The sequence below is a fragment of the Hetaerina americana genome, unplaced genomic scaffold (genome assembly GCF_022747635.1).
Source record: "Hetaerina americana unplaced genomic scaffold, ioHetAmer1.1.p SCAF_22, whole genome shotgun sequence".
Lineage (NCBI taxonomy): Eukaryota > Metazoa > Arthropoda > Insecta > Odonata > Calopterygidae > Hetaerina > Hetaerina americana.
Window position 1 is genome coordinate 6,063,775 of NW_027286786.1, and position 24,181 is coordinate 6,087,955.

Consider the following 24,181-nt stretch of genomic DNA (forward strand, 5'->3'; position numbering starts at 1 on the left):
TTTTTAACGTGACACCATCACTTACTGGCCGCCCCACCGGGGTCAGACGCCATTGCAGCCGCCTCACTGAGGAACAGACGCTGCGTGGACTACCTTTCGTCTGGCACCTAACCTTCGACCTATCTGGCATGGGTGACCCTACCAGGAGCAATTATTATTACTCCCGCCAGCACCGCCCGGGATTTTTGATTGTTTTCAAGGTCAAACGTCTTTTTCATTTTTAAAAATATATACTTTTTGTCGCTAATTTAATGAAAAAATTGCTAAAAAATCAAAGTTCTTAACTAAGTAATTAAAAACTCTTGCCATCCTCTTGCGATTTCATTTTTTTTTTAATATTTCTGCCTTTTGGGAAGGAATTGGCAGGGATTTTCACTTCTGCATCAACGCTTGCTACCTGCGCGGAGGTCACCTTCGATTTGAATAGAACGGCAGGAGCGTAGTAAGTTCATACGTATATGCGGTGGTTCCATGTTCAGGAGCCTTTGCTCTTTCCAGTTCTATCGTCCAAGCGCCCTATAGTATAGGGGTTTCATTTTGCTCACAAGCTTCGGGGACTTCGGGGACCAGTGTGCGTTGGTTCGGCCATTGCTCGAGTATGCTGGAAAGGGGAACAAGGGGCGAGGGACGCAAATGTTGCCAATGAGGTGAGCACCTCATGAAATATGCTGCAACTAATGGAACACTCTAGTCTACTAATATTGCGGTAAGATGTCACGCCATGACAGCTTTTACTGGAATGTGGCGTGAAACGTTTCTCAGCTATTCGTGATAAATCTCTTTTCCCCTCCGTACTAGGTGAAAGAACACCTTAAGGGAATGCCTTATATCTCGTTTGGGATCATCCGATTTCCCATTTAATGGAACTGAGGCGGTGGCGCCTGAGTTCCAGTGTCCTCGCCTGGTCGTGGCAGCGCCGTCGCGGGGTCAGAAGACCTCGCCCCCAGAAGACAGATTCCAGTGGATTCTTTGGTTTACCATCGAAGGGGAAACAGTCCTCGGGTGGAGAGGCTCCCGCGCGAGTGTTTGCCTCGCGTGAATTCGCGCGCAAGTATAACCCACGTGCGCGAGATGCAGCGGCGGGAGATTCTCTCCATGGAGATGGAGGAAAGTGGTGCAAATTTAAGGGAAGGTCGTTTTTGGCAGTATGGGTGTAAGATGAGCAATTGCTATGAGTTAAAAAATATATGGAACAAGAATTTTGAAGTCTTTCAAATATCTAAATAAAATATGTCAATAAAAGATAAAAAAGGATGTACGAACCCTGGTATTAAAAAAGGAAAAATCTGTTCTCGTACAACTGTTTACTTATGACGCTTTTATTAATGGTAATCTACCGGTTAAGGTGGTGTTTGCTGGATATAGCCTATGCAGCGATACATTCCTTGACTCCCGTAATAAAACGCATCTTGACATCCGACGCTGCAATAAGTTCCTATTCAATTCCGCATAATTATTTCCCCCTTAATTCCGTTCAGCATGCCAATACCCTTAGGATCGCTCACAAACGCAGTAAACTTCAAGAAAGCTTTCAATTTTCTGCATTTCCAAAGAGCGAAAGAGCAAAAGGGCGCATCTAAATCAAGAGGTGTTTGTGAACAGATAATAATTGCTACAAATATTACGTTTGGCAAACAGAATTATATCACTTTGAATTCTTACGCAGCCAGATCAATATAAAAATAAATCATAAAGCAAAAAAGAGATAAAGAAATGAAGCAATGGCTACACCAACTCTAATTCATGGCAGCAAAACGTGGGTCCCATTACGAAAAGAAATGAAAAAAGCAGCGCGAAACTTAAGAGAAATATTAAAATGCATATATTCCCTTTTATATCAAATAGCCAACTAAGACATAAAAAGTGAACTAAAATTGATCATTAAAAAGAAAGGGATATAAAACATAGGGAGAAAAAGAGAGATCGCCTCGAAGGCCGAAGATGGCACCACGTCACCCGAGCTAATACGAACTGACAGGGGAGGAGAGAGAGATGTTGGCGGGCGCGAAAGAGATGGCGCGACTCTATTGAACTCAGACGTGCAACATGGCCATCCCGTGGGGCGCATAATTGAAAGTGCGTGCGATACGCGGAAAGCATCGTCCCCTCGCCATGAAGGCACTTCCCGGAGGGGGGAGGGCTAGAAGGGTAGGGGGGTAGACCGCCCAGCGATGCTCGCATGTTCGGCGGGAAGCCGTGATGGGGCAACCGTCGGCGGAGTGCGGCCCGCCCGCCATCGTTCGCAGTTTGCGAGGCTCTCTCGATTCTCGTGAGCCACGGGAGGAAGGCGTGGGCACCATCTTCACGGGCCCAGGAGAGGAGTAGTTTAAGACGCCCGTTTTCAAGGAATGCACGTCCGAAATGGTCCATGGAAGGGATGGCGTAATTGGAGTGCCCCGTGGCCTGACCTTTTTCATGGTGGCTCTTGGACACCCAAAATAATACATTCGCCACTTCCGTCCACGATGAATCAACAGACCATCAAGAATACTTCCATTTCCGTAGTTTTCGCCCACATCGCTCTCAGCGCTCCACACGCATCATTTTCCCTCTCCGTTCGCGATCTCCGGAAGTGCAGTCGCAACCCTCCTTCCGGCGACATCAAGGGGTCCACTTCCATGGCAAACGTGGGCGCTCCGAAATATTAATCATCAGAAAAACCCCGCCTCCCATCGATGGCTACATTCCTCAGGCAGCAAACACGTGCCGGGACGGCCTCAATGTCATCACCAACAATTCGCTTGGCGCCAACTAAATCCGTCAAGGTTCTTAAGGAACGTACCTCCCGATGACACAACGAGCTCACTGCTTACTCCTTCTAGCATGCTCCTTCGTCTCTTTCCAATCTACGCCACACTCGCATTAAAACCTATTGGATTCCAAAATCGCACTGCTGCCCCCTATCTCGACTCGCGAATACTACCCCCTTTTCCGCACCTCAGTTTTTCCCCTGCCAACTAATTTTACGAATTCTTCGCTGACTTTCATTCCTACTTCCAGTTCTTCCCAAGCCTCTTTAATCATTTCCTCTGCATACATGTTGAACAGCAACGGTGATAATGGGCAACCCTGCTTTACACCTCTTCCTAACACTGCCCATCCGTACTCCCCGTTCCCCACCCGCGCCTGAGCAGTCTGAGACATGTACAGGTTGCGGATTAGCCTCCTATCCCTCCAATCTATTCCTATTTACTTCAATATACTCATTAGTTTTTCACCAATTCACTCTATTGGACGCCTTTTCGGAATCTTCGAAACAGGCAAATACCTCCTGGTTGTGTTCTATATTCCTCTCGATTAATAATCTCATTACTGCAATGGCATCTCGCGTACCTCTCCCCTTCCTATACGCAAACTGATCATTCCCTAAGTAATCATTTGCCCTACTCTCTATGCTTTTGGTGATGATCCTGAGAACAACTTTAGCTTCGTGGGACATCAAACGTATTTTTCTGTAGTCCTCACATGGCGTGGCCTTTACCTTTTTCGGAATAGGAACTAACACTTGTTTGGCTAAATGTTTCACCCAAGTCCCTGCATCCCAAATACTACGGATTAGTCCATAAAGACTATTTCTCCCAGGTTTTTCTAAACCTTGTGAAGTTCCAAGGGAGCTTTTTCCACCCCCACGGCCTTATTTGGTTTGAATACCTTATGGCCCTTACTACCTCACCGTAAAATATATCTGTGCGTAAGCTATTCTACGTGTTCTCACATCCCTTATCCCTAACCTTATTCCATTTGAATATTTTTAAAGGATTATCGTGTTCATATTTTAATATGAGGGTATTCATATCTCTCCCCGTGGACAAGGAACGTGGCGCCATGAAATGGTTTGTGCTTTCTGATGACATCTAAGGAATACAGAGAAGGCGTTCGGAGGAATACAGCACGCGCCCTTCGCTGAAAAATAAACCTAATTATTTTCTTCTTCATGCTTGACTTTTTCTCTTAGGAAACCGACTCATCCAATATTGTCCGTTTGCATGTTAACAATATAGCTACCAATATCGAAATGTTTAACGGCGATTTCCCCAAAATCGGTGGGAGCAGATTAGAGACATGACATGGGATTCTAATGCTCGTCAAACGCCATCGAGGCCATCGAAAAAGGGATAACCTCCTGATCGTTGATTGGTGTGGCCCGAGAGGAAACTTCACGGCCGCCATATTTATTAAGCCTTTGATGAACAAGAAAGCCGAAATGTCCCGAAACACTTTCCCCTCTTTCCTGTTCACACGCGTGGGTTTGCGAGTCGGGGGCTTTTTGTGGGGAGGCCGTATTGCGTCTTTCCCTCTGGGTGGGAGTGCCCACGCGAAGGGCATCGTCCGCGGGACCTCCTGATGGAGGAACGGCACTTACGTGAAGCCACTTGCGAATTATTAGGATTCGCTACGGTTTCCTGGCGGCCGCCATTGCACCCGTCCCTTCCCTTCACCCTTGACTCCTCCCCCCCTGTCGGCGTCGGACACCCCCAGGGTTCACTCCCCCTGCGATCGATCCGCCTCCCTCGGAGGGGCCGACGCCCACGCCGGGGTTCTTGCGGGGGCGTCGGCGCGCGGGCGAGGGGCGCGGGTCAATACGGAACCGACCGGGGCGAGAGCGCCCCCATGGTGATTAGCGCTGACCGCAAATGGCGCACGCCTCCCTTCGGCAGGAGAGGGGCCTCGGGCGGCCCTTGTGGCGGTGGAAGGACGGGGGCGCACCATCCCGGCGGGGAGTCGAAGGGCCACCGCTCGTAATTCAGGCCTGGTCATTTGGGTGTGGACGCTGCGCCCTCTGCCTGGCACGGGGCGCAATCATCGACTTATCCGACGCTGAATTCCCTTTAGAGAAATAAGTCATCATGAAGTGTGTGTTGTTACACGTCGTCGCCTGTTGGCAGGGGGACATGAAATGATCCTTAACATTAAATGCCGAATGTGTTAAAAGTCGCGAAATGAGCAACAGTATTACTTTATTTACTTGTCGCTGCTCATTTACGCGGACTCCCACGTAGTTGAGCGCTGAGGCGTGCAAGACTCCAGCGCCTTTGAATATAAGCAGCAGGAAGATGATTTGTCCGGAGGGGGATGGTGTATTTGGCGGAGGGAAGGAAATTTGCGAATTGCGAATATGCTGCGCTGCCTTATGTTCCATGTTTCAATGTGAGGTCTATTAGGTTCAGTTTTTAAAATCGTCCAGGGCGATAACGCGTGTATATTTCGACTGAGGTCGGCTGACTGCATTGCCCGCAACTGCAGCCATTCGCGTGGCGATCTAGGGTGGGTTGGTTTCCTCGATAACGGATGACATCACGGCGAGAGTGACTTCATCCGTGACATACCAACACGCCGATTGCAGCCATTGGCCATTTTTATCTCTACGTTTAATGGATTAGGAAAGGAGTGTTAGGTTTCGCAGGAAATTCTGCGTAATTCATTCGAGTTTAAATTGTCCGTCATGCGATTTGTAATTTGCAGATCGCAAATCGTAGACGGTATAAAAGGTTTGTCCCAAAAAGTAGGGACTTATTTTTCCCCCGGATAGACAAATGGTCGGACGGTGGTTTCTCTGGCTTTTGTCGAGCGAGGAGAGTCTCGGGAAAGGCTGGAAGTCGGTGGCAGTTGGCTCCTAGCCTTTGCGGAGTGCGTATCGTACGATAGCGAAACCTCCAGAACGTGGCCTCGTTACGCTCCGTCATGATCCGATTATCGTAACAGCGCTACGTCATCAAATTTTACGTGAAACGGGCCAAAATTGGGAAAGAAACACCTGAAAAGCTCAAGGCAGCTTATGGTGATGACGACATGGGTATATTGGATTTTTTGAATGGCGCAAGTTGTTTCGGGAGGGAAGAGAAGAGGTTGGAGATGCCGAACGCTATAGGCGCCCTTTGACCTCGAAAAGTGACTGTAATCTTGCAAGAGTGAAGGCTTTGTTGGACAGGGATCGCAGATTAAGTGTTTGCATGGTTTCTGATGAACTTGGCCAGCCGACAAGTTATGTGCATCGACTTGTGACCGAACCCATGGGCAAAGGAAAGGTGTGTGCGAAATTGGTGTCGCGAGTGCTCTCGGACGAACAAAAGGAAACTCACACGCGGATCCGCCAAGAGCTTCTCGACCAATGTGAGTTGGGGTACAAATTATTTAAACAATGTCGTTCCTCTCCCTCCGCCTCAAATCCGTGCTGAAAGGAGGTCACCACGGCTCGGTGGAAGCGTTACAACAGGCCGTGACGAGGGGGTATGGTATCATTTAGGGCGCCGCCTTCCAGAAGCCAAACGAGGCGTGGGAAACCCTCTGGCATTGGTGTGCGGACAAACAAGAGTTCTGCTTCGAAGGATTTGGAGTGATTGTATCAATTCTGGCAATACGTTTTTTTAAATCGACTCAGTGCCACCACTTTTAGGACGGACCTTGTAAGAATCCGCGGAAAGCTTAAATGCCCTCACAATTTGAGATGGGAAGCCCGATTCTCACTTTCTGAATACTTTCTAATACTCACATGCGTCAAGCGATTTGAAGGAACTCTTTATACAGTGTACGAATTTGGTATTTTGTTTTCCTGTGGTGACATGCCACGGTACGTTCCAACGCTCTAGGGGGCGCGGAACTCCCCATTCTCCCCGTTCTCTCACCTTTCTCCCGGGCTCCCCTGGCCGCGCCATCGGGGGAGGGCCCGCCCCCGGGGGGCGAGGCGGGAGAGGCGGCGGGCGAGGCGGCGGAGGCGAGGCTGAGGGCGCGGCTGAAGTGCTCGTCCACCACGGAGGACACGTCCCCCGAGTAGTGCGTGAACACCACGCAGTTGGCCGACACGTACTGGGCGCCGCCCCCCTCTCCGGCGGGGGCCGGGCCCTTGGTCGGGCCCTCCTCTTCCTCCTCCTCCTCCTCCTCCTCGTCCTCCTCCTCGTCCTCCTCCTCGTCCTCCGCCCCTCCCTTGGGGCCTCCGCCCACCCTGCCCCCGGGGGCGACCCGGCTCTGTCCGCCGCCTCCCTCGCCGCCCCCACCGGATCCCCCCTCGCCGGCCTCCTCCTCCGCCTCCGCCTTGCAGCTCAAGTTCGCTGGAGGCGACGGGGGCGTGGCGGCATCCCTGGGGGCGTGGTGCAGGTACGGGGACCCCTGGTCCCCCGGGGGCGAGGCGCCCCCGCCCTCGCTCCCGCCGGCCGAGGCGGCGCTGGGCCGCTGTGACTGCGACGGCGGCGCGAACTGCAAGATAGAGAGAGAGGGCGTTGGGGGCTATGGTCGTCCCCTCGGCCGCACGGAAGGGGAGCTCCCCACCGCGGGATGCTGCCTTCCCTTGGACACCGCACTGAACCTCCGGCCACTTCTCTTTTCCATAAACGACAACTCCAAAATGCATTAATTAGTGCTGTCAACTCAAACATAATATTAGTGCCACTTTTCTCTTGGAGATCTCACAAATTATTCGAGTTTAAACTTAGACCCGCACTTACGGAAGCTAATAACATTATATGATGGTCTGGAGATTCCAGTTTCATTGTGAATGCCTCCTATGCCTCTTCTCTGAGGGTAATTGTTTGGTGCTGAAATTGGAGTAAACCCGTCCGAAGCAATTCAAGGATCTCCGTTAAGTTCTAGTTAAATTTTTTCCAGACGCGGAAGACCTGTAACTTTAAAATTTAAATACTGCTTTTAAACCATCCATCTTAAGAGTTGCGCATTTATCTCAAGATGTAGCGAGACACGTAGTTTCTCGAGAGGTGCGCCCGCACCCGAGTTGTGGAGTGCAGAGAGCGAAGCAGTTGGCGGGGTTTCCGTGACATCGTGCTCTTTTCACGGTGCAGGATCTGTTTGGAGGCCGTAGAGGGGGAGCCGGGGGCGTGCTGGGGAGCCGGGGGCGTTCTGGGGAGCCGGGGGCGTGCTGGGCAGCGGGGGCCTGCTGTAAGGATGGTGTAAGTTGAGCCAGGGAGTTTAAAAAGCTCTAAATGCCCAAGGAAAGACGGAGTCACGAGTTCTCACCTCCATAACGGTGGCGGATTTGGGAGAGATTCGAGGATGGTTGGGAAGAGGTACTGATCGAATGAAAGGTTGTGAGGATTCGCGTGTGAAAGGACAGGAAGAGAAGAGGGTGAGGCAGAGTTATATGATTATCGGCGGTTGAATCCCAAAACCAGTGGAAAATCCGCTGGGACCTCACCAGAATTCATTATAGAATGCTTTCTGGCTTCTCTATCCTTTGCTGGAGGCGTCCGATGCTGGGTGCATCATCTACCTCAATGCTGTACCTGGGATATAATATTTCGACCATCATGGGTACCATAGATATCCTCGTCATATTTTAGGTTCGTTTGCGTTTTCTGCGCATTATTTTCCGTTCCAACTCCAGTGTAACCGTGGTACAACTCATGTTGATCTTTGGTCAACATCTCCATAGTATTTTATTCAAAAAGTAGAAAGGTGGTCAGATATATCCTGGGGTCGTTTTTTATATCGTACGACAATTTTTTTTATTAGGAATTCAGGGAGGTCAATGAGAGGAGTTCTCCCTAATGTCCTAATCATGATTATGTTTCATACATGTGCCACTCATACGCATTACCATACCACAGTGGAGCGAAACGCGTCTTGGAAATACTGAGTCAAAGGATTTTGTGGAAATGAAAAATCATTGTCATGATATACATAAAAAATGCGACGAAGCCACGTTCGTCTCGTATCATTAGAATTTCATCCGCGTTATCGAATGGGAATCTCACCGTTTCACTCCCCCCTCTCTTCAGCGAAGTGTGCTCCTACCACAACTGAATAATAATTGACCGTGAAAAGGTTGGCTGTCATTGAGAAGATCAGCATTAGTTCCTGAGGTATCGCCGGAAATAAATTCTTACACGTTTTTGAATAATTTTGGCGGATTAATCAAATTTCTCCCCGCCCTCTTTTGTTCGATGTTCGAGCATAGTGTCTCTCCCCGAGAGACATTCCTGATAAAAAGCAAAACCACACTTTCGTTGGGAAGCAGTGGTGAGGGATGCGTAAGGGGGGGAGGGATGTGAAAGGGGGGTGGGATGTGAAGGGGGGGAGGGATGTGAAAGGGGGGTGGGATGTGAAGGGGGGAGGGATGTGAGGGGGGAGAGGCTCGGAGGAAAAGAAAGGGGTTGCCGTGGAACCGCGTTTCAATTTATGAGCGGGATGACATCCACTGTTGGCTAAAACTTTCAGAATGAGAAAGGGAGGGATGTGGGGGAGAAGGTAAGAGATATATTTAACAGATAACGGAGCCAATGAAAAAGTATCGCGGGTCTAGGGAATGCCGTCGACCGTACTTAATTAAGGCACTATTTTACTTTCAAAGGCGATACCCTTTTCACTCAAACCCCGCTCCCCCCCGGCAATCCCAGGAATGCGGGACGGGGGAAGGAAAGGGGTGGGGGCGCTAAGAATAATAGCGGGGGGGGGGTTGAATTTCGAATGTCATGCGTGCGCTCAATTGGCCCGTACGTGTGTTGACGGCTTGTGCCCCATTCGATTTCGACCCCGCTCGGAAATGCGCGCGATGGAGTCGCTAGCATTTCGAAGAATCCATTTCATAAACGCCCTCGGCACCACAAGTTCTCTCGCGGGACACTACTTTTCCCGCCCGACGACTTGATTTGGCCGCGGGCGCATGGATTCGCCGTTTTCTTGACCTGATTGCATCGCGATTGTCGTGCACCGGGAGAGGGAGTGGTGTGCTTGGGGTCATCATCGAAGGGGACGCATTAGTCTCTGGAGTCGCGGTGCTTGTTCCCGCGCCGCTATGCCGTCGCCCTGCCCAATTAACAGGGTTAAGAAGGGTTTTGACCTTCTCGGTGCAGGCGTTCCCACATTTCGAAGCCCCGCCTGATGCAACTCTAAACACCACAGGGCACGACAAAAAATGGACGGACGAGTCTTCAATTCCGCACAGCTCCCTTCATTCCCCCGTCAACCTGCCCAATATTTTCCTCCCCCTGCCTCGCTTACCAAAACATTTTGCCCTTTATAGCACTCTTCAGCATTCCCACCTGCATCATTCTTCCTGCCCTCTCTTCTAATCTCTCCCGACGAACTCCTCTTCCTCATCCCCATGCTATCTGTCTCTTCTTATAATTAGTTCCCTTCTCTGTTCGTGGGGATCGAGATAGTGAGGGGGCTAACGTACTGGCTTCCCACCCAGAGGGCCCGGGTTCAAATCTCGGCGGTTTTGAATATTTTTCAGAGGTATCTAGATCCCTACATGAGGTGCTTTGTGGAGGGCACTTTGAGTGAGTACGCCGTCCGTCGGATGGGACGTTAAGCTGCGGACCCCTTGGCGCCTTTCGTTATGAAGAGTAGGCTAATGCCGACGCCGGGTTTCTCTCCACCCTTCATCCTTTCCTGTCCATCCCCTATGGCCTCGCAAATGACCTCAGCTGTCGGTCGCCTCCCCTAAATACTTCTACTAATACTTCTCTGTTTGTTTCATTATTTCTTCTACGCGACTACATCTTAGAAAACCTCGAATCTACGCTTGTATCATCACCTCGAAGGCCAAATTCCTGATCCGCACAACATTGAGCTCCCATTCAAATGCGTCACTGTTTATCATTCACTGTGCTGTCTTATAGGTCATCCCTCTCTTTTTTTGTGAAAGCCATTACTACCCCATGAAATTCTTCTTTCAATGTCCTCACTACATTCCCTGAAAACATTTCGTGCTTGGACGAATTTCCCTGCTGTAGTTTGCACCCTTCAAATGCAATCCTTGTATTTGCCTTCTAACATGCTGAAATACTCATTACTTTGTTTGACTTAAATTCCTTTGTTATTTTGTCTTCTTATCCTATGCCTTTTGCACTGGTTTAGCAATGCGTTTTGCCATAATTGAAAGCTATCCATCTAACATTATCTTACTTGCATACATTCATGTGTATTTAAGTGAGACATGAGTTCAACGGCACCTCATTTTTACCCAGTCACTTAAATTTAAGTTATTCTTTGCCATAATCATAATTGTATTAATATTTATTTAATAGTTACGGGGATGGTGCGGTTTCAAATGTACTGGCTTCCCACCGAGAGCGCCCGGGTTCAAATCCTGGAGACAACAAATATTTTTTTGTGTTTACCCTACATGAGGTGCTTTGTGGAGGGCACTTTGAGTGAGTACGCCGTCCGTCGGATGGGACGTTAAACTGCGGACCCCTTGGTGCCTTTCGACAAGGGTTGGCTAATGCCCACGCCGGGTTTCTCTCCACCCTTCATCCTTTACCAACCATCCCTAATGGCGGAAATGACCTCAGCTGTCGGTCGCCTCCCTTAAAAATCTGCAAACTAATAGTTACCCACAGTGACGAAATTCAGATTGATTCTTGATCTGCTGAGAATTCCGCACACCTCACAGGATGATTTGATGACGGCCGTCACAAACGTTGCGCTTCAGGAAAACAAGCGGCAGAGGAGTCGGTCGGCGACCGGATTCCTGATTGATGAAAGCGGAAACTGCGCACCTGACCCCACCGCCCGGAGAGCACCGAGAGCTCTGCCCCCGCCCCACCACGAACATCCTCAAACAGGTGCTCTGTCGCTGCACGGCTGACTTACCCACGCCTCTTCAACTCACGATTTTATTGTAGCTTTGATGAGCGTTTATTTACAACAAATCATTGACGACTGCACAATCAATTTTCAATGGACCAATCACTTTTATGCATTAATAAAAATGTGGGCGATGACTCTCTCTCATTAGTAATACGTATGCCATTGCCGCCGCACATAGCCTCATCAATCGGGACCATTCAAGGTCGGCTGCAACACTTCCTTCCCTCCACTGGATCCTCGATCGCTCCCTGGCGAAATCTCACTCACTGGAGCTGACCTCGCAAGCCCCGTAGGATGAAGAACTTCCGGCGAATCACGCATGCAAATCACGTCGTGCTCAAACCCGGCTGTTGAGCCCTCGTCGTGAGCGCCACTGCGTCCAGCAACATCCGTATTCTCGTTCGGAGATACCTTTCCGGAAGGATTCATTTCGCTGTTCACCGTTTTGCGACGCACGTGGACCAATTAGAGGGTCGCTGTCGAGGGGACGTCGCGAGGAGTGCCTACGTCGGACTCGTCCTCCGCGTGGCTCCCCTCTCGCCACTCCGTGACCGGACGACGCTCAATCGCATCCAGTCTTTCCATCGCGACGCTCTGCCCTTCTTCCCCGCCCTTGCCTTTCGTGCGCCCTTTCCCCTCGACCCTTCCGCTTCTCTTTGCCATTTTTCTCCGAAGTCTGCTTTGCCTGGGAATATTTCGCAAAGGTTAATACTCTCTTCTCAAACGCAATGCATCTCCATAACATATCTTTCTTCACCCGCAGTTCCCAAAACTCTTCATCTTCTGCCAAGTTTTCAACTACGAATTTACACATCTTCCATTTTCCGATAACTTCCGATAGCTCGGCACGCACAAGGAAGTATGCTCCAATCATTTCCACGTTCAAATTATATATTCTCCCACTTCCAGATTTTTGCCGTGGGATGAGTGAATCCCTGCGATCTTCCCCTGCAATCTTCCCTGCAATGTAAATGTAATTGCCCACTACCGTCACTTTTTTATCTTTGTGATTCCTAGGCAGGCCAACTGTTTAGGAATTCTTCTAGGAGGTCTTCTGCCTATCAAGTTACGCCACTTTCTTTCTCGCCTTATACCTTGTCGGACGCATCAGTTCATGAAGCCTGTCTCCTCTTTGAACGCACCCATCCATCAGATCTTCGTCAGTTTAACACCATGCATCATTACGGCGAAACAATTTCTTCATTGGATGGCATAATTTTCACGTTTCCCTAATGATGCCTCAAATGGGAGAAGGAATTCCACATATAAGTAAAGAATAGAATTATCTAAAATTGGGGGACTAATCCCAGTTTTAAAGATGTGTTTAGAGAGTTTTGAACCGTGAAACGATGCTGAAGTCATTGCGAAATCCATCACCTTAAACGCCACAAAAATAAATAACAAGGAAAAGGTTCGGCAAGCGGTTGTATTTGAAAGCGAATAAGCCTTGGGGCGTAGCTTTAAGAAGAAATGAGCATTGATGTCTTGTTCAGGAGCTTTCTCACTCGGGCGTGGAGGGGGGCTGAGGGTGAGTCAGGGTCGAGAGGGGAGACGCGAATGACTCTGGGAAGCGTCTGCATAGTCGGGGCGAGGAACACAAAAGACGACGATATAAATAGATGCCATTAAAGCGTTGGAGTGGAGTGGGAGGGGGCGGAGGAGTGGGTGCGAGGAGGGAACGGCCCCCCCGGGGGGGGGGGGGCACGCAAATGAACTAGTTGACGGCTGGCAATTGCCCGGCGTACAAAACGCCGCCGACCAAATGGGAGCGTGTTCCGGCTGTTTGCGCCGTGTCTCCCCGGACGTGCGACCAAGCAACCGGCCTACCCCTCCATTCCGATTGGAAGATGCCCCCCCCCGCTGCCACCCCCGTCCCGGCCCGTTTCTTCCAATGTCTCTCGAGATGCGCCCCGAACCCTGTCTCTTCTCCCGTCGCCGTCACCTTTCTTGACACCGACATCTCACTTCACAACAACAAATTCACTCACTCAATTCATATCAAAGCCACCAACCATCGGCATCACCTACACCACACCAGCTGTCATCCTCAGCACACCAAACGCTCGATTCCCAACTCTCTCTCTATCTGCGGACACCGGATTTGCAACACCGCAGCCACCCTCAACGAATACCCCCACAACCATGCACTCCACAAACTCAGTTACCCAGAAAAGCCCTAACAGAATAAAATCCACCACTCTACGCGACCTCACACACCACAGAAAAACAACTCCACATCTGACGCAGGACTCAACCTTTGCACCACCTAATTCCCTGGATCCCTCAGACTGAAATCCTATCTTATAATAATAATAATAATAATTAATAATTGGGCCTGTTCGAGGCGGATCGGGCAATTTATTGTTTCAATTTGTTTCTTGGGGTGCCTTATGTTTAAACCCCCAATACAATTTCGTTAATTTTACAAAATACAAAATATGAGTTACATGCCATTCCTTTCCGTTACTCTCCCCGTTCTTACTTTATCTTTTATTGATAAATCTTTCCAATATTTTCCTAATCGGTTCCTCATGTAGGTATTGCCCAATTTGTTGGACGTTATACAAATACCCAAGATAGCTTCCAGTTCGCGTCTTTCCTCGGCATAAATTGGGCAATAAAGGACTCTATGTATTGCCGTGTCCTCCTCCATCATGCATTCACACGTCCCCTCCTTTTTTTTCCCTATTTTCTTGAGGTATGATCTAAACTCCCCGTGGCCCGTTAAAATTTGCGTAATACCGTTGTAAGTTTTAAAGTTGATCTTCATTCTTTCCTTCACGCTAGGTAAAAATTGTCTGGTTGTTTTACCCTTTTCTAATGTTTCCCATTCCCGTTCCCACATATCCAGGAAATACGCTCTTATAAAATTCCTGTTCCTGCTCCATTTCTCAGTTGGAGACAAAGCTACATCTCCCAGAGTAGCCTCTTCCATCTGTTTCATCCGTACCTTGATTCTTCTTTCCTCTATTGAGAACTTTATCGGCTGTATCCCAGTTATTATTTGTAGAGCTTCATTACAGACCGTATTGTAGCTCCCGGATATTGCAATTAGGCAAGATCTTTGGGCCTCTTCCAGTTTTCTCCGGATTCTGCTGTAATTGAGTCTCTCTCCCCACACCTCACTACCGTATGCCAATATTGGGATGGTGACTCCGTTGTATATAGTTCTTAACCTATTAGTGGTGATGCCAAATCGGTTTCTGCACAGCCTTCTTAAGCAGTTAAATATTTTCTTGACCTTGCCTGCTGCGTAATTTGCGTGCTCTTGGAATGTTAGTCTCTCGTCGAATTCAATGCCCAGGTATCTGAATGTGGAGGATCTTTTGATATTTTGACCATAGATTTTTATAGTTGGGTTTCGTGACAATTTTTTCCCGAATACGACGTACTTAGTCTTATTCACAGAAATTTTTAATTTCACTTTCGTACTCCATGACTCCACTATATGGCAACATTTTTTGCGAGTTTTTCTATTTCTCTCCTGGAATTTGCGGGCATTGTGATCACAACGTCATCAGCATAGGCTGTCCATCTGCAGTTTCCAGGAAGGGGCTGATTCAGTAAATCGTTCATGGAGATGTTCCAAAGAAAAGGACCGAGTATGGATCCCTGTGGTGCCCCTTTTGTAATGTTCTTTTCAACTTCCAGATTATTTAGTTGTATTTTGGTGGTTCTATTCAAGAAATAGTTTTTAATAAGTTCTACTATTGGTCCCGGGACTTTATACCTTTTCAGCTGGTTTATGCAATGGGGCCACCATAATGAATCGAATGCTGCTTCGTAATCTATGAATAAGGCCACTTTATACTTATATTTACGATTTTTGATTTCTTGCAGAAGTTTTATTGCCGCGGCTGCGGTGGATCCGCCTCTTCGAAATCCAAATTGGCTTTTGTGAAGTAGATCCTCCTCACCAACTGCTTCTTCAATTTTCATTTTGATGATTCTTTCGAACATTTTCCCCATTTCGGGTAGTAGTGTTATGGGTCTGTATGCCTTAGCATCAGAGGGATCCTTTTCCTTATATTTCAAGATGGTGCATAGGACACCCTTTTTCCATGCCGCAGGGAAGTACTTGTTTCTGCAACAGTCCTGTAGCAATCTAGTTAAATAGTTGAGGATTAACGGCTCTGCTGCTTTGATCAATTCAGCGTTTATGCCATCAAAGCCTGGGGCCTTTTTCACTTTCATCTCTTTAATGGCGGTTCTAACTTCCTCATCGGTGATATCTATCTCCGTACTTTGCAGACAAGGGAGGTTAGCCTCACGCCTAATTACTTTTTGCTCTTCAGTTTCATTTTCTGCTGTGTCATCCGGCACTAGCGTGTTGATGATGCTGGAAATGGTTTCGTCCAGGAATAGAAGCTCCCCTCTGGCGTTTGTCTTAGCTGAGTATGTTGGTAGGGTTTTAAATTTTTCCCTCGCGATTTTATATATTAACCCCCAGGGGTTTTCCTCAATATTTGACCTCGAGAATTTCTCCCAGCTTTTTTCCTTGCTTTTTTGCACTTGTTGTTCATAGTTCTCCTTTGCCTCATAGTATCTTCTTTTGTTGATGGTACGCTCTTCGTGGCTAATGCTTTTCTGGTAAGTTCTCCGTAGGTTTCTGCAAGTTATCTTAAGCCTATGAAGTTTCTCATTCCACCACACTGTTTCGTTTCGTCGTGTTCTGGTCAGAGGGATCGAGGCCAGAGCGGTACCTTGCAGCGCCTCCGTAAGAGATCTAACTCGAGCATCGATGTTGTTATTGCTTGGATCCCATGGCAACAATTCACATTTGTACCAGGTGTTCTTTGATAATATCTCCATAAATTTTCTCCAGTTTGCTGCACCGATATTAAATCTTCTTCGATGACAGCGTTCATTTTCTGTAGTCGTGCCAATCTGGTATGTGACTAATCTGTGATCGCTGATAGATAGTTCGGCATGAACCTCCCATCTGTACACGTCTCGTATTAATGCCGAGTTACTGATGGTTAGGTCTATATTTGAGCAGCCTATTGTCGAACTAAACGTGTACGGTTGCCCCGGTTCGTTTATTATATACAGGTCCTCGGAAGCTATTAAGTCCTCCAATGCCCTGCCTCGGTCATTGGTTTCCTTACTAAACCATATTTCGTTCTTTGCGTTCGAGTCAATTGCGACTAGTATCCTTTTATTTTTGAATTTATGTATCAGGCTCTTTAGCTCTGTGATGTGTTCTTGGATGTCCTCCGATGGTGGCATATATCCGGAAATCAATATCAATGGTTTCCTATCAGCCCGAATTTCTGCAGCTGTGAAGTGATTCGTTGTGCAGTGCTCAAAACTCAAGAAATCATAATTTTTGTTGAAGACCATGATGCTTGCAAAGAATTTTTCTTTGGCATTTGCTGGTGTAATGCGCGTTTGCACTCCGAATCCTGGAATTTTCCATTTTCTTTCATGACTGTTGCTGAACACATATGGTTCCTGCGTCAATATCTTAAAGAACTGTTTCATATTTACACGACAATGACACTACTGCTCATCCTCAATGCCCCAATGCCCCTCTCTCGCATACAGACGACCCGCCAATCTCAAAAACCTTCTGAGGATCCACCAACCCTATGGCGCCCCCACCCCCCCGACAGATTTCCTCATAGTTCGCCTACTTGCAACTGCCCCCGATGGAAAACATTCCAGCTCATCAGTTCTGCTCCCCTCTCCTCACAATCCCGCATTGCCCCTAACACCTCGTCCCCACGCTATTTTCCTCTCGAAAAACATTATCCATCTTTTGTCATGCAAATAATGCACTTCATTTTACATAGGCTAATGGATTACCCCCTTATCCATTCTATGAACAATCACCCCTACTCCTGCAATTCTGCCTCATTCTCTTATCTTCCTATCCTTTCGCACGCAAATTCCCATATCCTTTCCTTCGGCTAGTGTGTCTCCCTAACCGTCCTAGAATCCCTAACCGGTTCAGCCACCAATATAGAGGTGAGAACTCGCGAATCCACGTATATACTAGCTTTCCGATCTTTTAAAATTCCCACCCTTAACCGCCATCTTCAATTCCCTTCCCAGCATACCCAGCACCTACCCCCCCCCCCAGAATCCATGGTCCCCGTTCGAGATATTCCAGTCTAACCTGAAGAAAGCCTCACAGAAGGCCGAAAGCTCGAACTTTCTAAATTTTGTGTGACCTATAAGTGTTATATACTTTCAAATGTTACAAATGTACATATATATATATATATATATATATATATATATATATATATATATATGCTTTCGTAGATGTAACACGGAAGTGCCGAATTGTACAATACGCAGTAACAAACAATATAGAAACCCAAAAAAAGGAACACTCACACGTTATTTCTTGATATTTCCGTCGAAATGATCAATAAATAACGTGTGAGTGATCTTTTTATGTGTTCTTAAATTGAACGGACTACAAGAATATTTAAAAATAAAATTACCAGAATACAAAACAAAAACACTGACAAACATTACAGAGAACACTTGGAATCATTTCTTAAATATTTTACGCGAAGGAATGAAGAAGTACATCCCGTCCAAACTCAAATGCGACAGTAAGGAACCTAGATGGTACAACGGGGAAGTCAGATCGGCATTAAGAAGGCAAAGAAAGCTACAGTCAAATTTCAAAAAGAGTTTAAAAAGTGACGATATAGTTTATATGAATACATCCAAACAGCAACTAAAAGAATGTCGTAGTAAGACGAAAAGTATTATGCGCACAGCACTACACTCTTTTAAATCTAAAATGCTAAGCGAATATCTTGAGGAAAATCCAAAGTCATTCTGGTCCTACGTTAGGGAAATACAGGGTAAACGTCCAACTGTTCATTCTTTGAAGACGGAAAATGGAGAAATCATTACAGATAGCCTGAAAAAGGCAAATATTTTAAACCATTTTTCCAGAGCGTCTACAATAAAAACACAAACGCACTAAACGATCCTCCACACCCACCCAGGGAACACATGAGCGATCTTGCACTGACCAAGCAGGGAATAGTACATCTGCTCCGTAGTATCAAAGCACACATTTTGGCAAAAAGAATTAGATAAGTCCAGAGAAAATCCGCTGGATTCGTTAAAAATTGTTATGATAAGAACACAAGTGTGACAGGTCTCTCAGGGGATTTAGGCTGGGAACCACTTGAAGTGCGGAGAGAACAAGCGAGGCTTAGGCTTTTAGAAAGGTTCAGAACAAACGAGTTTAACGATGACACTGAAGGGATTATAATGGCCCCACACTATACTATAGGTAGATCAGACCACAAAGATAAAATAAGGGAAATAGATTCCAGGACAGAGAGTACAAATACTCTTCCTTTCCCCAAACAATCAGAAATCATAATAGTAAGAAACCGAAGTCAATTTAGAAATATTAAAAACATTGAATTTACAAGTCGGAACAAAATTAAACATTGCAAAGCTGTTAGGTATATTATCAGGTGCATGTGTATGTAAGATGTAGTTTGAGTGTTTGCATGTGTGTGGGGTGCAGGTGTTCTTGCATGAATGTATGCCATGTTTTTTGTGGATGTATGAATTTGTGGCTTCTGCATGCGGTATTTTTTCTTTTCTAAATTACGGGTGGTGTCCTAATACCCCCCGCCACACGCCCTTGCGGCGGCTTGCGGGGTAATAAGTAGATGTAGATGTATATTGTTTGTTGCTGTCCAAGTTTGTTATTCAACACTTCCGTGTTACTTCGACGAAATCGTATATATATATATATATATATATATATATATATATATATATATATATATATATATATATATATATATATATTATATATATATATATAACACTTTTTGAAAGACTCACGGACGTGAATAATAATGTATAACACTTAGCACTAGTGGACACAGACAAAAACACAGAAACACACAAAAAAAGAGACTCACTATTTTTCGAATTTTCGGTGGTCGTTGCCACCTTTATCAAGGAGGAGAGGGACAGAACTGAAGGGAATACGAGGGCTGGAGCCATGGATGGAAGGGGAAGGTGGGGAGGGAATTCCGAAGGGACGGGTTTGGAGGGGCAGCGTTAGAAGGGTGGGGAAAATGTAGAAGGTGATGGGGGTGGAAGGGGGATGAAAATATAATTAGAACAGGGTAATTAGTGCCTAATATTGATTCCTGGCCAGTTCCAGGACTCCAAAAGCCAGATGAAGGATTGCTCTAGTGTTTTCAGTTTCAGAGGAGGATCAGAGGGTGGGAGGGATGCTATGATTGAAACACTTCTTACAAATCAAGGGCTGTGCCATGGGTAGCAGGTTCAGCCCTTCCTATGCAAACCTCTTTCTTGGTCTCGCAGAGAAGAAATTCCTGTCAAAACAACCACTGAAACCTCTATTGTGGCTCAGGTACATCGATGATATCTTCCTCCTCTGGCAATATGGTACCGATTCCCTGAAAGCTTTCATTTCCGACCTCAATGCTTCGTCCTCTATTTCCTTCAGTTCTACAGTATCCTCCTCCCAAATCACCTTCCTAGATGTAAATGTTACATTAAGAAACCAAACATTTCACACCTCTGTACATATTAAACCCACAAACAAACAGCAATACTTACACTACAATAGTTGCCACCCATATCACACAAAACGCTCCATTCCTTACTCCCTATCCACAAGGGGACACAGAATTTGTAGTGACCCTGATTCCCTTGATTATTTCCTTTCAAGTCTACACTGTTCCCTCCTAAAAAGAGGTTATCCCGAATCCCTCCTGAACAAAAGAATCCGAAAACATGCGTACACTCCCAAACCTTCCTCCACCGCAGAACCCCACCCTCTCTCAATTTGCACTACATACTTCCCGGGCTTAGAATCTATACGATCAATCCTGAAAGACCTCTACCCTATCCTAAAAAATCATAATGCCACCGCCAACCTTTTTCCCAAATGCCCCTCAGTTACTTTCAAACGCCCCGCCAACCTATCCGATCTCCTCAAATCAACAAATCCACTCCTTAAATCCCCAACCCGTCCTAAAACCACTCCAACGCCTTGCAATAAACCCAGATGTAAAACATGCCCTATTTTCAAAACCAAAATCCCATCCCTCTCCCACCCGCTTTTTAACTCTCTCCCACCAATTCCCTCCTCGACTTGCACTTCTAGCAATGTAGTGTACCTTCTGAAGTGCCAACTGTGCCCTGCCTATTATATTGGGCAAACCACCACACCCCTCAATATCAGAATCAACAACCACCGAGCCTCATGCAAAAACTCTTCCTTCATTGACATGCTCCCTATCCCCAAACACGCCTCCGAACACAACACTCCCTTTGATAAATGCTATAGTGTATCAATCATAGCATCCCTCCCACCCTCTGATCCTCCTCTGAAACTGAAAACACTAGAGCAATCCTTCATCTGGCTTTTGGAGCCCTGGAACTGGCCAGGAATCAATATTAGGCACTAATTACCCTGTTCTAATTATATTTTCATCCCCCTTCCACCCCCATCACCTTCTACATTTTCCCCACCCTTCTAACGCTGCCCCTCCAAACCCGTCCCTTCGGAATTCCCTCCCCACCTTCCCCTTCCATCCATCGCTCCAGCCCTCGTATTCCCTTCAGTTCTGTCCCTCTCCTCGTTGATAAAGGTGGCAACGACCACCGAAAATTCGAAAAATAGTGAGTCTCTTTTTTTGTGTGTTTCTGTGTTTTTGTCTGTGTCCACTAGTGCTAAGTGTTATACATTATATATATAATACATATACTCGTACATATACACATATATATATGTGTCTATATATATATTAAATATATATATGTATATATATATATATATATATATGTACATATGGATGTGTATATATATATATATACATATATACATATATATGGATATATATACATACATATATATATATATTTATATATATATAAACCTGATTCAGCCACCAATATAGAGGTGAGAACTCGTGAATCCGCCTACATATTAGCTTTCCGTTCTTTCAAAATTTCCACCCTTAACCACCATCTTTAATTAACCTCCCAGCATTGTGTTATATTATACACACACACACACACACACACACACACACACACACACACACACACACACACACACACACACACACACATATATATATATATATATATATATATATATATATATATATATATATATATATATATATATGTATGTGTGTGTGTGTGTGTGTATATATATATATATACACACACATATTTGTGGCCCCTAGCAGAACACAACATCCTACTCTATATCAAGTCCCTCTTCAGCTCTGAGTCCTTTCTTCCTCCCTTCATCCCGTCCAACATCCCTATCCTGTTCCTTCCCTTTCCTCGTTTGCCTATAATTCTCCCCTCAATTACATTCTTAATCATCCCACTGCCGGTCAATACCCCCTTCAGCCACTTTTCCTGCCTCCATAGGATCACCCTGTACTAAGTCCTACACGGCATGTGAAAATTCACACATCAGGGTAGGGGGGCCAGTTCCTTTCCCTGTGCCGGTTATGGTTTCCCAGGAAGACCTGGTACCCGAAAAAATCACGTAGCTTGCGTGGAGCTGCAGGTGCCAACAGAAGCTAGTCCAGGAATCGAACCCGGGTCCTCCGGTCAGTAGTACAACGCTCTACCCCTAAGGGAAGAAGGGACCATTAGGTCTCAATACTGACCATTAAAGACCTCTATCTATCAACCCCTGGCCTACCGCAACCCACATACAGATACACAAAAACACACACATATATATGTATATATATATATATATATATTTATATACACATATATATATGCTTTCGTAGACGTAACATGGAAGTGCCGAATAGTACAATACACAGTAACACACAATATAGAACACAAAAAAAGAAGAACACACACGTATTTTCTTGATATTTCGACGGAAACAATCCGTCTTCATTCTTTTTTTGTGTTTCTATATTCTGTGTTACTGTGTATTTTATATATATATATATATATATATATATATATATATATAAATATATAAATATATATATATATATATATATACATATATATATATATATATATATCCCTCCCCGGACTACAACCTTGACGTGGTGGAAGGGCTTGTGCGTTCCGATGACCCCTAGAGCTGTGCTGGCGGGAGTAATAAAAATTGCGCCTGGTAGGGTCACCCATGCCAGATAGGTCGAAGGTTAGGAGCCAGACGAAAGGTAGTCCACGCAGCGTCTGTTCCTCAGTGAGGCGGCTGCAATGGCGTCTGACCCCAGTGGGGCGGCCAGTTAGTGATGGTGTCACGTTAAAAACACTATTGAGGAAGGCAACGGGGAACCACCTCAATTATCATTCCCAAGAAAAATGTGATGGACAATTCAGAGATTTTGAGTCCTGGCAACCACGGGGCTCGGCCCAATCGGCCGTGAGTCGTGCCCGGCAGCGGGGGAGGCAAGGCTTCCGCGGTCGTCATCCCACGAAACCCTTGCAAGGGAAAACCAGCAGCAGCAGGACAGGAGACGCAGGAGAAGAAGACCAAATTAGTTAGAATAGGAACGTGGAATGTTAGGACAATGATGAGGACAGGGAAATTGGAGAATGTTAAGCGAGAGATGGAAAGGGGAAATATCGATATTTTAGGTCTATGCGAGGTGAGATGGAAAGATAGCGGGGATTACTGGAGTGATAAGTATAGAATAATATACAGCGGTGGGGACGAGAGCCAACGAGGGGTTGCCATAGTATTAAATGAAGAGGTAGGAAGAAGCGTAGTCAACATAGAGCAGGTAACGGATAGAATACTACTAGTGGAGATAAAAGCAGAACCGACGACCTTAGTTATTATTCAGGTATACATGCCACCGAGCAACCATAAGGAAGAAGAGGTCGATAGGATATACGATCAGTTAGAGGACATGATCGCGTGTGTTCCTGCAGGGAAACATTTGATAGTGATGGGGGATTGGAATGCGACGGTATGCGAAGGAAGAGATGGTGATGAGGTGGGGGACTACGGTTTAGGCACGAGGAATGACCGCGGGGAGAAAGCAGTTGAGTTCTGCAGAAGACAGGGGTTAGTCATCACCAACACTTGGTTTAGACACCACTAAAGACGCAGGTATACATGGAAAATGCCAGGTGACTCAGGAAGATATCAGCTAGATTATATCCTGGTTAGACACAGGTTTAGGAACAGTGTGATAAATTCCCACAGCTTCCCGGGAGCGGATGCGGACTCAGACCACAATTTAGTTGTTATGAAATGTAGCGTACGTTTCAAAAAGATAAGGCAGGGGCGGCGAGATAGAAAATGGAATGTAGAAGCATTAAATGGGTTGAAAAGGAAGGAATTCAAACAGGCGGTAGAGAAAATCATGGAGGATGGCAAAGGGCTTAGTACTATCGAAGAAAAATGGGAAATGATCAAGAAAGGGTTGTCTAAAGCCGCAAAAGGCACTGTTGGAACCGTTAACGCTAAAAGGACTAGGAAACCATGGATCACGGATGAGATGATTACAAAGATGGATGAGCGGCGAAAATGGAAGAATATAAATACAGAATTAGGCAAAATGAAGTACAAAGAATTGAACAATAAATTGAGGCGGGCAACAAATAAAGCAAAAGAAGCATGGTGGAAGACGCAGTGAGAGAATATGGAAAGTCTGCAGAG

The 24,181-nt window shown here is 46.3% G+C and overlaps 1 protein-coding gene across 1 annotated transcript in view; it reads right to left on the reverse strand.

Annotated features, from left to right (window-relative positions):
• The window catches only part of LOC139689317 (protein vestigial-like), a 160,752-nt gene that overhangs the window by 76,664 nt on the left and 59,907 nt on the right, over positions 1-24,181 (reverse strand). The window contains exon 2 of the mRNA XM_071586396.1: positions 6,624-7,191. Within this exon, the coding sequence (XP_071442497.1) occupies positions 6,624-7,191 (568 nt within the window). The remainder of the gene's footprint in view (positions 1-6,623; positions 7,192-24,181) is intronic.